Source organism: Sceloporus occidentalis, unplaced genomic scaffold (genome assembly GCF_023333645.1).
Source record: "Sceloporus occidentalis isolate IW3139 unplaced genomic scaffold, rSceOcc1.0.p SCAF_5, whole genome shotgun sequence".
Lineage (NCBI taxonomy): Eukaryota > Metazoa > Chordata > Lepidosauria > Squamata > Phrynosomatidae > Sceloporus > Sceloporus occidentalis.
The window spans coordinates 84,832,822-84,847,947 of record NW_028316985.1 but is presented as its reverse complement, the minus strand read 5'-3'; the positions used below and the strand labels follow the sequence as shown (position 1 = coordinate 84,847,947).

The 15,126-nt window shown below is 38.0% G+C and overlaps 1 protein-coding gene across 2 annotated transcripts in view; it reads left to right on the top strand.

Annotated features, from left to right (window-relative positions):
- MAGI2 (membrane associated guanylate kinase, WW and PDZ domain containing 2) overlaps window positions 1-15,126 on the top strand; it is a 789,679-nt gene that overhangs the window by 473,180 nt on the left and 301,373 nt on the right. For both annotated transcript variants that reach the window (XM_089524612.1, XM_089524611.1), the window contains exon 6: window positions 10,047-10,126. In XM_089524612.1, coding sequence (XP_089380738.1) covers window positions 10,047-10,126 — 80 coding nt within the window. The remainder of the gene's footprint in view (window positions 1-10,046; window positions 10,127-15,126) is intronic.

The window sequence follows — 15,126 nt, the reverse complement described above, 5'->3', positions numbered from 1 at the left end:
TAAACAGTGCTCCTAAATATGCCCACCATTCATGTTTACATATTCCTGCTTATTTATTCCCATCTTTTTTTACAATATTCCGCTGCTGGATACAATTCCTCCTCACTATCTTCAATCACTTTATTGTTCAAGTAACCAGTTAGTTTATCCATTATTAACGTTTAATATCCACTCATCTATCATCAGTACTTCCTGATTTCTCCAATTCTATGCTAAAATCAACCTAGCCATTGTAATCAAATGCAACATAATTCTTCCATATTTCCTTTCTATCTGAGAAGGTGTATTATCTAACATGTTTAGTAAATAAACTTCCAGTTCCATTTTGAACTTTATATTTAACATCTTTTCAATCGTTACATGTACCTTCTTCCAGTATTTTGCCAGTTTTGGACAGCGTCACCAAACATGGAACAATGTTCCAATAGCAGAATTGCATTGCCAACAATTACTTGATTTTGTATTATAGATTTTGGCCATTTTCTTAGGAGTTAGGTGTCATCTTCTTTCCATCTTCCAATAATTTTCTCTCAAAGCCTGGGATTTGGTAACTTTCTTATTTTTTTTTTCTTACATATTCCAGCTCTCTAAACTAATGCTTTTACCATAATCTGTAGCCTATTTAATCATTTCCTCTGAAATTAACTCCTTTTCCTGTTCGTATTCTTGAAGAAGCTTATAAAATCTTAAAACGTTTTTGCTCTCTGCCTCAAACCATATGTTATCCAAATATACTTTTTCTGCATTAAAGTCCTCTGCTCTGAAGTCCATTTTGAATCTTTCCTTCAACTGAGTGTACAATAACCAGTGCATTTTTGGATCTAACTGAGATAATTATTCCATAGGCCTTATGTCCATTATGGTTTTCCACCCTTTGTTAACCACAATATCACCATATGTGAGCCAATTATTAACTAATTTCCACCTTCCTGAGAAGGCCTCTTATGGAGAAACCCATAAAGGAATTTTCCTATAAAAATTTTTTCTGATCTGTTCCCAATTTTTTAATAATGATCTTTTGATAATATGATGTTTAAATTTGCTATGAACTGCCACTTTACCATACCAGAGATAGGTGTGCCATCCGTATCCGTTATTGAATCCTTCTAAATTCAGTAATCTCTCATTTTTCAAGGTTATCCACTGTGATAACCAGTTCAGTACATTTGCTTGATAGTATGACTGCAAATCTGGCACACCTCTTCCACCTTCTTCTTTTTCCCTTGCTATAGTTTTCCAGTTTACTTGAGGTTTCTTATCTTTCCAAAAAAAAAATTATATCATCTTGCCATTCTTTGAAAGGAGATTTATTATTTAGTATTGGAATTGTTTGTTTCCATTTTAATGTACGAGTAACAGTCTTTAGGGATAGGGGAAATACTTATTAAATATTTCAATAAAAGTAAACAAAGAATGGCCCTCTCCCTTCTTGACATTCCAGAATTTGTAAGTAGGAGCTTTATTTAATTCTCAGAATCCCCTTCCCCTGGATATCATTCTAGTCATTGAGTTTGCATTTTCCCATATGCAAATTTTATTTAAATATTAAAATTTCCATTTAAAAGCCTAGGGCCTCTACTTTCTCCTTCCACTGAGTCTTGCCCCACTCACACCATCTCTTCCACCAAGCTCCAGCATTTAAAGGGACACAGGCAAATGCCACATCCTGCTTCTGCCAAAAAGCTTGTTTCTGCCAAAAGGCCTCACCTGGTGAGATCCTCACCCCCCACACCTGCTGGTGATGCCCCTGTGTTCTCTAAGTATGTTCTAGTCATGTTGCATAATTCAGTCTTTAAACATGTAGAGTTTAGGGTTGCAAGAAACAAATGGAGAAATAATTTCATCCTCTTTGCCAAAAATTCTACACTACATTCTCCCTCAACTCTCATCTTCTTTCCCGGTTGCTTGAAGTATCCATCAGCTTCTAAATGATTTCCTCTCTGATGCCTGTTAAGTGTAATGTTTGTAATTGTTTGCCTTTGCAGACCCTACTCATTAACTATCTGAGTAAGCATTCATTCTGAATTGGTTTTTGTAATTGTAATAGTCTAATCTCATGGGGTATTGTACATTATGTAAGTAATAAAGCCTTTGCCTCTCTGCACCAAACCTTTTGGAGGAATGATATGATAATTAGCAGCTCCTACTGTTCAGTGGTGATGCAGATTATTGAGCTCTTTGACTGCTTTCAGCATTTCCTAGATGAAGTGAATTGCCCAAGGCTTTTCTGCTATACCATTGTCATTAGACCAGTGTCCACATTTAACTGGTCATAACTGTGTTACAGCTGCATCGTGGTAACAGCAACCACCAACACAAGGATCACTGTCTTTCTGAGCATACAATATCACTTTCTCTTTATTGTCACCCCAAACGTTAAAAGCAATATATGATAGTTAATTATATAAGAAGTGGTCATATCATAGGCTAGGTTATCTGCAATTTCTTCAGTGGGTTCTGGGAGGAAGGATCCATTTGGGATTACATGGGATTCATTCAGAGGTAAACAGAACCCATAAGGGAGGATAAGGAAAGCCAGACAAAGGCCTGAGCAACAGGGCTAGATAAAGATAAAATAATCTTTAAATTATATCAAGTTTACATCTTGATTAAGACATGATAATCTTTAAATTATATCAAGTTTAAGCAGATCATTTAGCATTATCCCCCCCACCACCCACATGCACTTGTATTATTCAAACAGATTATATTTAGGGGGCCCTCATAATCTGGGGCTAATATGTGCAGCATATGGGCTATATGGGCCCCCAAGATTATTTTTGTAGCCCTCAAGGGCTCCCATCTCCTTTTGGGGAGGGCATCTGACTCAAAGTGTCACTTTAATCTTCTAAAACGAATAAGTGATTTTTGCTACATGCCCCATGAGTTGTTTTATACCAAGTAGGCTATTTATCAAAATCAAAAGTGATGTTTGCTTACTTCCTGATTTAGAAAAAGGCCTAAAGAAGTCTGGAGAAACAAAGATATAGAGAAAATGTCCCCTTGGCCAGCTCCTCGGCTACATTATGAGTTCTTTTAAAATTAAAATAAAAATGAGAGTAACACTACCCTCTGCAGATAGAAGAGTTTTGCTTTCAGTATTGGGGATGGGACGAATATATAAAAAATGTCAAAAACATGTTCCTTGAGTGCTGAGAAAGCTAAATGACAAGAATCCTAGATTGACAAGAATCTTCAGTTTGGGACCTATTCTACACAAAATCTGCACCTGGTATTATAGTGCAAAAAGAAGCATTTCCTCTACCCAAGGTAATATTTCTGTGCAGAAATCTTATTTTGTGTGCTTGTTATAAACGTTGTTACTTCTGAGCAAAAGTCAGGTGCAGAGAAAGCAGCATTTTCTGAACCAAATGTGCAAATTTTCCCCAGAAGGAGTCCTAAACTGTGAATAGTCTTCAAAAACTGAAGGCCATCTCTGCCCTCTGAGTAGCATTTACAGAGGAAGCAACAGGGTATCAATTTCTTCCAATTTCTGTACACATCTAAATACAGGTCCAATCCAAAGGCCCTGATGTACCATTAGTAGAATTTTCAGATGTCAGGGGTGTGACTCTTTGGGCCTCATGATATGAGTGAGAGCACAGCTGTTAAAAGGAAAACATGAGGATTTGTTTGGCTGGTTCATTGTTTTTACTGTATGCTGCTGGCTTCCACTGCTGCAGACTGCTTCAGAGTGGCTGCTAGAGACTCCCAAAGGGCCACCATTTGTACATCATAAATGTTTTCCAACTGGCACAAAGGTGGAAATCCTGAACATCTTCAGGATTTACTGCCAAAGAATTTGCAAAGTGTAGTACTATAGGACTGCTTTGCTTCTCCTCTTTGGTTATTAACTTTCTTAATTCTATCCCACTCTTACTCTCATCCTACTCTAATGGTTGAAATTGTAATATAGTGTTGTTTCTTGGTCTGAGGTGCATGTGAATTGCACCACTGTTAGCAAAGAAAAGGCCTGTTATGGATATTGCCTTTAACTCTCCTTAGGCACTTTATTTCTTTCTCTCTTCATTCTTGATTTAATTTATGCCTCTTTCTCTTCCTTATCTTTTTTCTTCTTTTCATCCCCCTTTGTATTTGCTGAATAAATGTTTTCTCCTTCTCCCACTCCATCTTCTTTCTCTCTCTCACCCATGTCCACAACTCCTGCCTGCCAGCATTGTCTCCTTTGTTCTTTTCTCTCTTTTTTGTCATCTTTTTCTTCCACATGCCATAGGTCCTTGGTAAACACATTTTCCTGTCCCTGCCTTCTTTCTCCTTCTCTCCTCCTCATAACTCCTAGCTAAACATCTTCTCATTCTTCTCCCCTTCCCTCTCTTCTTCCTCCCCACATTTCCTAGATGCTCTCATCATCACACTAATTTTATAGTCCCCATCCCTCGTTCTCATCATCTGCCTCATTCTCTCCCCTTGGCAAACTTTCATTGATTAGAATATAACACTATCCCTAGGTTTCAGGTTTTTGGCCCTGAAATTTCAGGACTCAGGATGCTCCTGATTAGGCAACCCGAACCTGTACTAAATTGCTGACAGAATATTCAGAGCTTACCCTATAAGAATACATAATAGAGAGGTTAAGAACAATAAAAATGGCTTTTGTGGGGGTATGTTCACAGCAAAAAGAAGAAGGAAATGGTAGGGGCACTTAGGGTGGAAAAATGAAATGCACAGATATAGGATGGGGGACACCTGGGTGAATGAAACTACGTGTGAAAGGGATCTAGGACTCCAAGTAGACCACAGATTGAACATGAGTCAACAGTGTGATGCAGCAGCTAACAAGGCTAATGTGATTTTAGGCTGCAGCAATAGAAGTATAGTGTCTAAATCAAAGGAAGTAATAGTGCCACTCTATTCTGCTTTGGTCAGGCCTCACCTGGAATACTGTGTCCAGTTCTGGGCACCACAATTCAAAAAGGACATTGAGAAACTAGAGCATGTCCAAAGAAGGGCAGCTAAAATGGTGAAGGGTCTGGAAACCATGCCCTATGAGGAACACTTTAGGAAGCTGGGGATGTTTAGCCTGGAGAAGGTTAAGAGATGATATGATAGCCCTGTTTAAATATTTGAAGGGATGTCATATTGCAGAGGAAGCAAGCTTGTTTTCTGCTGCTCCAGAAACTAGAACACGGAACAATGGATGCAAGCTACAGCAAAAGAGATTCCACCTCAACATTAGGAGAAACTTCCTGACAGTAAGGGCTGTTCGACAGTGGAACACACTCCCTCAGAGTGTGGTAGAGTCTCCTTTGGAGGTCTTTAAGCAGAGGCTGGATGGTCATCTGTCAGGGATGCTCTGCTTTAGATTTCCTGCATGGTAGGGGGTAGCCTAAATGCAGTACCTTACATTTCTCCATGTTAAATTTCATTTTGTTAGCCTTGACCCCGCTTTCCAGTCCATTCAGGTCACTTTGAATTGTGATCCTGTCCTCTAGGGTATTAGCTACTCCTCCTAATTTGGTGTCATCTGCAGATTTGATAAGTATGCCCCCAATTTTTTCCTCCAAGTCATTGATAAAAATGTTGAATAGCACTGGGCCGAGAACAGAGCTCTGTGGAATCCCACTGGTCACTTCTCTCCAGGATGAAAATGAGCCATTGTTGAGCACCCTTTGGCTTTGGCATATGAAGGAAGAACATTTGAGGGAAGAACATTTGCAATACCAAATCCATCCTGCTCTGAAACTCAAAAATAAAAGGGGAGGGGGGATTTCACAAAACTGGAAGCAGATTTTCAGCTGCTTTTACACTCATCCCTCCATATTTGCAGATTTGATATTTGAGGATTCGATTATTCACGGATTTGATTAATATGTTCTCTCTAGGATTATCTATGGTCAACTTTAACTAAAAGTTGTACTGAAAGACCTAGTGAGTCCTAGAGAGAACACTCCACTAGGCATTTGTAGTTCCTCCAGTGCAGTTCTACGGTCAATGTCTGTTGGACATTGACCACAGACTTGTCCTGGAGGACCTATAGATTCACAGAGAGGTAAAAAAATTGTGTTGTTATTATATTATCTTTTTCCATATTCATAGGGGTCTTGTGCCCCTAACCCTAGCGAATATGGAGGGACAAGTGTACTTTTATTTTGAGTAGTTGTTGACCTCCCTCTCCCAACAGTCCTAGGTGTAAAAAATATTATCCCCTCATAGTGAGGGGACTCTGGAATTTGTTCTTCTCTACTGTATAAACTAGGAGTATTATGGTTTATGGAAATAAGGCACCATGATGTAAAGGAGGCCAGTTTTGCTTAGCAACTTCATTGGCGTATCAAAGACTCCAAACACAAACTGATTTATAATCATTCCCTTTTCTCGGAGAACATTGAAACCATGCATCTAGGATGGTGAAGCTAAAGATCCTATTATTCTTGGCATCTGCGCCAAACTTAAGTACCCTGGATTTCAGGAACCAGGACACTGTGACAGTTACAGTGTCATAAAACTCAGTATGCATGGAGTCTAGCTAGAGCCTTTTCTTTGTATTCTGTGATTGCAGCCTTGGGGGAAATACTCTTGACCTCAGACTAACCATTGAAGTTGTTGTATGCCCCCTGATTGCTGCAGATATATACCTTCCAAGCTAATTAGCGAATTTAGTAATCAGGCTCATGGAGATTAAGTTGAGTTTTACTGAATGTTCTTCTTCCAGTGATGAGGTCAGCGGGATTCTTGGCTGACCGAATGGTAGCCAGCCAGGAAATAAAAAGTTAATGGCACTGAAATAATCATCCCTTTCTGGGTTCTCTTCTTGTATCCTTCTACTCGGTCCTCTCTGCCAGTGATAATTTGCCTTCAATGAATGCCTTGAATGGAGCGCCTTGAATGAGTGCATGAGTGGCAGAAATGGCTTGAATGAGTGGGCGAGCAGAAGGTGACATTTAGAAAATAATTCTTAGTTTCCCTATTTCAGGACTTTGATGTAATTGAAGTTTCAGAAATGGGAAAGGTTAAGTTTCAAAAAGCACAGTCTGCAAGCAGAATGCAAGTGGGTTCTATATGGGATCAGAGGATTAGAAGGCTAGAGTCATAATTGCTCATATAATGCTTTGCTGCAGAGTGAAATGTCTTCCCTTTTTTCAGTTAAGGGCAGAGAAATTATGTAGTGTTGTGAATTTACTCATGCAGAAAATACTGGAAACTATTCTTTCATTTTTTTAACCTGAAAATTCATCTTATTCTACTTCCATCTGTGTAGTACAAAAACTGTGCAATGAGAAATTAAAATAATCCAACCTTTGTATTCCTTTGCATTGTAGGACATAAACTACCTACCACTGGAACATGAATGTAGAAAGTTTTTTCTATGAATATTTAATTTAAATTTATCTGGACACTTATAAGCCCCAGTCATTGCTGTCGTAGGGTATCAAATTTCTGTAGAAGTTTGTTAAAGGAGTTTAAAATGAATAGTAATATATAAAACTCAATTTTTGTAATAAAAAAAAACACCAGTGCAGATGGCAGTATTTGTAAATGCAGATATCAGTTGCAGATGCATGGTTGTTTAAGTAAATAGATAGATGACATAACAGACTTATGGAGTATGGTTAGATTGATACAACCAGAAAGAAAGGGAGAGAAACGTGTCAAATTTATGCGGTTTGCACAAATATATGGCTTCCTGGGCAGAAAAACCATGCATAGCTTTGCTTCATGTATTTTCTGTGCAAAATACAATATTTTAAACAGGAATGTGTATTTTGTGCAAAATACATGTTTTCTGTCCACAGATGTTTTCCATGAATGAAAACACATGTAATTTTGCACAAATTGAATGTTCCCCAACCAATTAGCAAGGAAAACAGATAGTCCTAAAAAAATATATAGCATAGAAATCTTTGCATTCTTATGGATCAGTGAAAAATGACTGAAACATTTTTTCTTGTGCACAAGAATTCAATAAAGATTTGCATTCTCTATCAGTGAGAGTGCTTGAGAGCAATTGGCTCAAACTCACACATTGATTTTTCACAGTTCAGTGTGGAGTCAAACCTGGATCTCCCAAGTCACAGTCCTATACTCTACTTGTTCTCTTCAGCTACACCACACTCATCCTCCTCATATTCATATAGTGGGAATCAGGGGGAGAGATGATTCTTCCACTAGATTCTCATTTTTAGACTTGGATACATATGCATTGTGCATTGTGCAAGCAGGCAGTGTACAATATGAGTGGAGATTTTCACTTTAGTTGAAAAACATGTATAATACAATAAGTATTATACAGGCATGTGCGCCACTTCTTTAATTGTTACACAGCTTCAGCGTAAGCTCAAAGCCATGTATAGTGCATCCTGTATGGTGCAGACACACTGTAAAACAAGATCTTTCTATGTTTTTTCTCTCTCTTCATTTCCTCTTCTACCATATCTAGTGTAAAGGTTTTTGGCTCTTCTTTAGATTTATTTGCAAGATATCTCATATTACACTATGAATTTGTGTCCAGAATTTTTTGGTTCAACTTTTACAGGACTTCTTAATTCTTTACTATCAGCACCACCCTTTATAACAGACAGCTTACATGTGTTTTAAAAAAATATTCACGAACTGATACATAAATAAAAAAGTTTAATAATTCAGCAATATGTAAACAGTACAAAGCGAGTAGCCTCCTAGGATATGTTTAATAAATAAATCATGCATTACAAAGGGCTGTCAGTGCATGTGTGAAAAAGGAGAGAGGGAGAAGTAAAATATAGAACTGTTGATTATATCCTTTATAGAACTGTTGATTGTACTAGCAGAAAACTCTTTGACTTGTAGATGGCAGGGAACTCAGTATTTGCCAGCACCACCACCTACACAACTATGGTATCATATCCCAAATTCTTCACAGTGTCCTTTACTGTTTCAGAAGGTCCCTCAAGCTCAGGATCAGCTTTTCAGATTGCTCAATGTTGATAAGAAAAACACAATATGCGGTGCCACGTTATAAGAGGGAAGGTGTTTTCCACTTACATGAAAACACCAATTGAATCAATCAAATTTCCTTTCTAGTTTATGATCCAAAGTCCTTATATTTTTTTTAATCTCAATTCATGTAAAACTTGGCCATGAAAAAAGTGCATTTTTAGCAAATTTGATATTTAGCTGTTCTTCACATCTTTTGAATTTTTTGAAATCCTTTTATCTGTTTATTATTTTTGATTATGTCTTAAATGTGTTTTTAAAAAGGTTTAACAATATACCTTTGATTAGATGTGTTCATTTCATTGTTTTCTAACTTTTGCAGAATAAGATTTTAGTTTTTAAAATGATGTAACCTGCTTTGGGTCCCATACCAGAACAAAAATGGGATAATTAATTAATTAATTACATTTATCTGAGAAATGATTATCTTGAGGAAGAGTTTTGTACCAGTTCAGTTCCTGTTATCTTTCTTGCTGGTTCCTGGAGGGAAAGAGCTCTGCTAGACTTGGTAGGATGGGCCACATATTTCTTTCCTGCTTCCACAAAATGTACTTTTATCATGAGAGCTGATTAGATATGGAATAGATAACAGTTGGTTAATCAAAGTGTCATTAATCATCCTGTTAGAAAACAGGCTATGCAAAGGCTTGCTGCAATTTGCATTTCTTTCTGCCAGCTTGGCTGTTCAGAAATGTGCATGTGTGTGTGTGTACGCATTAGGATTAAAATAAATTCTATACCTAATCTCCAGGAAAAGGGTATAGAAGGCTGGCGGTTGCACCCTCTTTCAGTTGGAGATTGCTGTAAATTCCTTTTGCCCTGGATGAGTTCTGCATTTTCAATGAGGTTAACTTGGCAACATTCAAGTTGATTTTAATAAAAATAGCAGCTTTGAGGACAAGGAACACAGGCTGCCAAATTTAGAGACTGCCTTACACAATTGCTTCATACACCTCCTTCAGGTCTACTTAGAACCTGTAAGCAAATTAAGTATATTGATTGCAATTTTATTGCGCTAACCTCTCTCCTCCCCCTCTCCCCCAACGCTTCGGAAGGAATAACTTGATTCCATTCAGTATGTGTCTGATCAGGGCGATCTCTTTTCTTTTCAGCCATAACACAAAGACAACATCATGGCTGGATCCACGACTTGCAAAAAAGGCTAAACCCCCTGAAGAGTGCAAAGAAAATGGTAGGCAATTTAGTTTTCATTGCTGCTGCTAACAATTTTTTTAAAAAACACCAAAAAGATGAGTTTTATCTGATTTTTTATAAAGATAAAATACTTAGGGGATGTGGAGAATGAGTGTTTTCATTATGTCTGTAGTTATGTGTCTTAGTTCTTGACCTACCATGTTTTTCTGCTTCTCTGTGTGTAATATGTTCTCGCGATGATATTCAAAGCTGAGATTAACAAGTGTGTGTCCAGGGAGAGTGAGGGCATGATGGGGTGGGTAGGGTGGGTGTTGTTTGTGGCATATTTGACTCTTGGGCTGCCCTTTCCTCCCCTGCTGCTCTGCCGAGTGTGCTGAGATTCTGAGCTTTTCAGTCTCTGCTACACACAGTGCCCAAAGTGATTGTTACAGAGCCAGAGAGTGAATATTATGATGTGATTTGTTTTGTAGAAAGAGCAGTTCTGTGCTGTTAAGTAGTTGCCAGTTAAGATTAAACCAAGGTCTGGGAGGAGGGAGGAAAGGAGGAGGAGGAGGAAATGTCAAAACAGTTGCTTTCTCAGTAAAAAGATGTTTATTTCCATGCTGGGATCATGTATCACTCTGAAGAATCATTTAATCGTCTTCTTTCAGACAGCTTTAAACCAAGTAATAAGTGTATTTGTTAGTACGACGATGGCCAACATGTAGATCCCACAGAGCTGTATATCTTGATAAGCAATGAATTTTTACCTAGGCTTTCCAATATGAGAAATGTACACAGAAACTGGGTTGGTCAAGCCATTTTTACAGCTATAAATTTATGTTGATACTTCCCCCCCCCCCCCCCAGCTATCATCTCTGTTTCTATTTTGGGTACAGGGAATCGTGATTTTTTTGCACAGCAGTCCTTACGTTACCTCAAAATGTATGAACTACCATCTTAGAACTATGGAAACAGTTGAAATCTGCAGATTGGGTGGGTGGAAATCCTCCACCACCATTGCTCAGGCACACAGTTTTTTCTGAGGCAGAAGAGTTTCGCATTCAACATGCTTTTAAATGTCTTGCAGACAAATATACTCAGATTCCCTGGGAAAAAAACATGTAATTTCCAACATTTTCCCTGCTGCTTCTTGTACCTGTTGTTTCTTGCGGTGCCTCTAATAGCGGCAATTAACACTTGCTTTCTGTCTTCTTGATGACAACCTGTTAGATGTTTGAAAACATCAAATCATTCACTCAGGCAGTTATGTTCTTCAAGGGTGAATTTACACAACAGTTTTATGTGGAAAAAGCCATTGTAGGTGGCCTAGTGATATTTTTGTTTTGCTCCATACTGAAGAAAATACTGATTTATTTCATCATTTTGTTTTGTTTTTAAAATCATTTTAAAAAAACTGCAATTCCTACAATTTTTCATCATAGATTATGTGCTCCATACATGTTTTGGGGGGGGGGGGGGTGTCTTGCAAAAATTGTCCACATTCTGTTCTTAAAACACGATTGAATGCATGTTTCTAAAACCAAATATTACACTTAGCCAATGGATCTCATTGGGCTGTTTAGAGCAGCCTTGTGGCTAGAGTAGGTGTGTAGAATAGAGCAACGAAGTGCTACTCTACATTCTGATATGCTGAATTACAGTTCATATCAGTGCACAAGCTACACTGGAATTGTGGAAGTAACAGTCCAAAATAGAGTCCAGAAAGAGTAAGAGTACAAGGGACAGATGCAGTCTGTTTCCCAGATACCAGAATCTTGAAGACTATGTTTCGTATACAGTATCACAAAAAAGTATTTCACTCTTCTCCAAGCCTATTCCTGGAAGTATTTGTAGTGATAGACCACTTTCTATACAGTGAGCCCTTTTTTAATCTTCAAGGGTTCAATTCTAGACCCTCCCTCCATGGATGGCAAAACCCGCAAGACCTCAAGTCCTGTGGTATTCAATGGTGGTGCGTATGCACATAGTGGCTCCCCTGGGGACATGTGCATGTATGGCCATTGAAATCAACAGATGCTCAAATCCATGGATGGCAAACCCCCATTTGGTGTGGGTGCACTGTATGTATATATTTACTATACATTTTAAAAAGTGCAAAATATCCTTCCTCATTATGGATGTTGTTGTATCTACTGTTAGAAAAATAACTTGATCAAAAACAATTAATACATGTAAGTACATTTTTAAATTTCTTGTTTTATAAATATGCTCGTTGTTTGAAGTGTCTTTCTAGATCTTTGCAGACCTAAACATGCCCTGACAGGTTTTGATCATGGAAGATGGCTCTGTCCAACTTTGGTGAAGCTTTCTTCTCTCCCTCACAGCCTGCCAAATTCATCCCTGTCCCCTGACCCTTTGTGTAGTATTTTATGGGACCAGGGAGCTGTATTTGGATTGAGGGCATAGGGAAGCATTCTTCCACCGGCTGAGAAGTTTGTCTCTAATAGCTGACTGTTGAAAGAGATCACTGCAAGAGAGAGACTGGCCCAAAATCATACATTCAGAGATTTGAATGTGGATCTCATTGATCTTAATCCCATGCACTTAATAGCTAGGCTATTGTATCTCTAATCATAGCACTATGATTGTACTGCTAGTTAGGTTTTCTGTATCTATGTACTAATCAGACTTTTAAATTGCATGAAGAGACTCCAGATAGACAGGCTCTTTCTTTCATAAAATTGCCCTTCATGCATACATGGAGACAGAAACAGTGACAAAGGGGGAAGGGACATGTTTAATTTTCATAGAAATACATGAATAGTGCTTGGAACTGTTCATGTTCCAACTGCTTCCATTAAAGATTTTAGGAAGATTTGTAGAAGCTTAAGATATTGTGGATGGCCCTTCACTTTGTGTATGCATGAATGGCAGTTTCACAGGAAATGTTATCACAGTTTGAACAGATTAAAACATATAGCCCAAAACGGCACGAGATATTGTTGTTTGAAGGATGAAAACCTATGATGCTGGGTATCTAAGTACCACTGTAGGAGTGTTGAGTGCGATTTTGTAGGACATTTTAAATTGCTCCAGAAAATGGTTAATGTTATTTAGCAATCCCCATACTTAACAGGATGTTTCCTTCTGTGCCACAAGAGAACGCATTTGAAGGACCCATTTGTGGTGCCCTGAAGGAAGGCACTCACTCTACATTGTGCCCAGTTGCATGCACAGTTCTATACAAATAGTTAACAGCTTTGTAGAGTATTTTACAAATATTCAATAGGGTGGCTATTGCATATGCATTACCCCCAATTAGTATCTGTTGACATATACAAATTTTTGAAGAGGAAATTGCTTGTATTGTCCTATTTTTGGACAATCTTACCCCATAGTTAGGCCGTGTTTGTGAAGGTGTTCAGAGTACCATCAAGGCAGGCATAGGTATCAGTGGTTACAGCCTGATGATGTCAAGATGCTTAAATTGTCTGCCTGACCACAAGGAAGCTTGACCCTTTCCCATCATTGCAGATAAGATCTAAGTAGATAGTTTAACTGGATGAATCTAAGAGTACAGTAAATGCCTGATTATGTTAAGGTCCACTCTCTGACACTTGGAAAGAGGCAGTGATGTTTCTCTCCATAATAAGACCTACTTGACTGCAGAGATTTGTGAAAACAATCACCCTGTCACAAATATCCCCTTTTGGGGCAATGTGTTTGAGTCTATGGTGGCAAGGCAACATCAGATGTTACTAGATATCATTTCTGTCTGTTTTGAGACTGGGATTCAGAACCTGGCAAGCAATCTTGATCTTCTTTACTAATGAACTGCTATAGAGGGAGAGAAAAAAACAGTGATGTGCTACCCTGTTGAAACTCTTGGATCTCTCACCTTTCTAACCATTAGTTATACAGTAATATTCTATTAAACTAGCATGGAGGAAAGGGGCCGATCACTGTGTTACAGTGATTTCACTCCAGCCAATGGGGTAACACCAGAAAGTGGCACTGGAAAAAATTAAATCTCACCAGCATTCTTGGACATCAGCATTAGGCTAGGTTTCGGTGGTACTGAATAGCCTGGATGAAGGACAACAAACTGAAGCTGAATCCCAACAAGATGGAGAGAGACTGTGAAGTGGCCGGCATACAAAACCCACAAAAAATTAAAGATGGAGACTCTGTGATTTGCTCCAGTGAGATATAATATAATATAATATAATATAATATAATATAATATAATATAATATAATTTTCCCTTGCATATATTAAACCACTGGGTGAGAGTATCAGGAAATTTGGAATCATACCTAGCTGTTCTGCTGGTTCCTAGCTCTGGGAACTGAATAAATGACTTGCCCTGGATTGAATAACATTCTTCCTGAAGGAGTGGGTATGTAGTTTGGAAATATTCCAGGATCCATCTTTTTCAATAGACCCCCCCAAATATACACTATACCATAGAGTACTTGGGGCCAGAAGCAGACCCTCCATGTACATACTTACCTGAACAAGAATAAACTGACCATAGTAGTCTAGATGTTGGTAATGATTTTTGAACCTTTGCTGTGTGTTAAAGTTATCGGGGCTGGGTGTTCATAGTTAACCTGCTCCAGTGAAGATGGTTTTAACTTGTTTTAAATCATCTTAAATGGTAAATTTTTAAATAATCTTATATTGTTTTTAAATTTTAAATATTTTAAGTTGTTACCCGGCTTTAGATTGTTGTCTGATCCCTACCCCGAGATATTTTCATACAGGGAATGATATAAATGTTTGCACAGATAGATAGACAGGCTAAGTGTCTACTTAGCTTGTCTACCTATGTGTGCAAACATTTATATCTTACTTTGTGATCTTATTTTGCTTTGCTGATGTACGATAATACTAAAAAAGATACGGTAATACAAAGAAGATTTTCTCACAAAACAGACAAAAGTTTAAGTGATCTGACAAAGAAATTTGGGAGGTATTCATTAAAAAGTGAATAACTCCTAAAGCCTCTTTCTGTATGCTTCCATATAGCCCATGATGTCCAGTTATAAAGAAATGGCAGATAGCAAAGAGTTTGATAACTTTATATAGCAT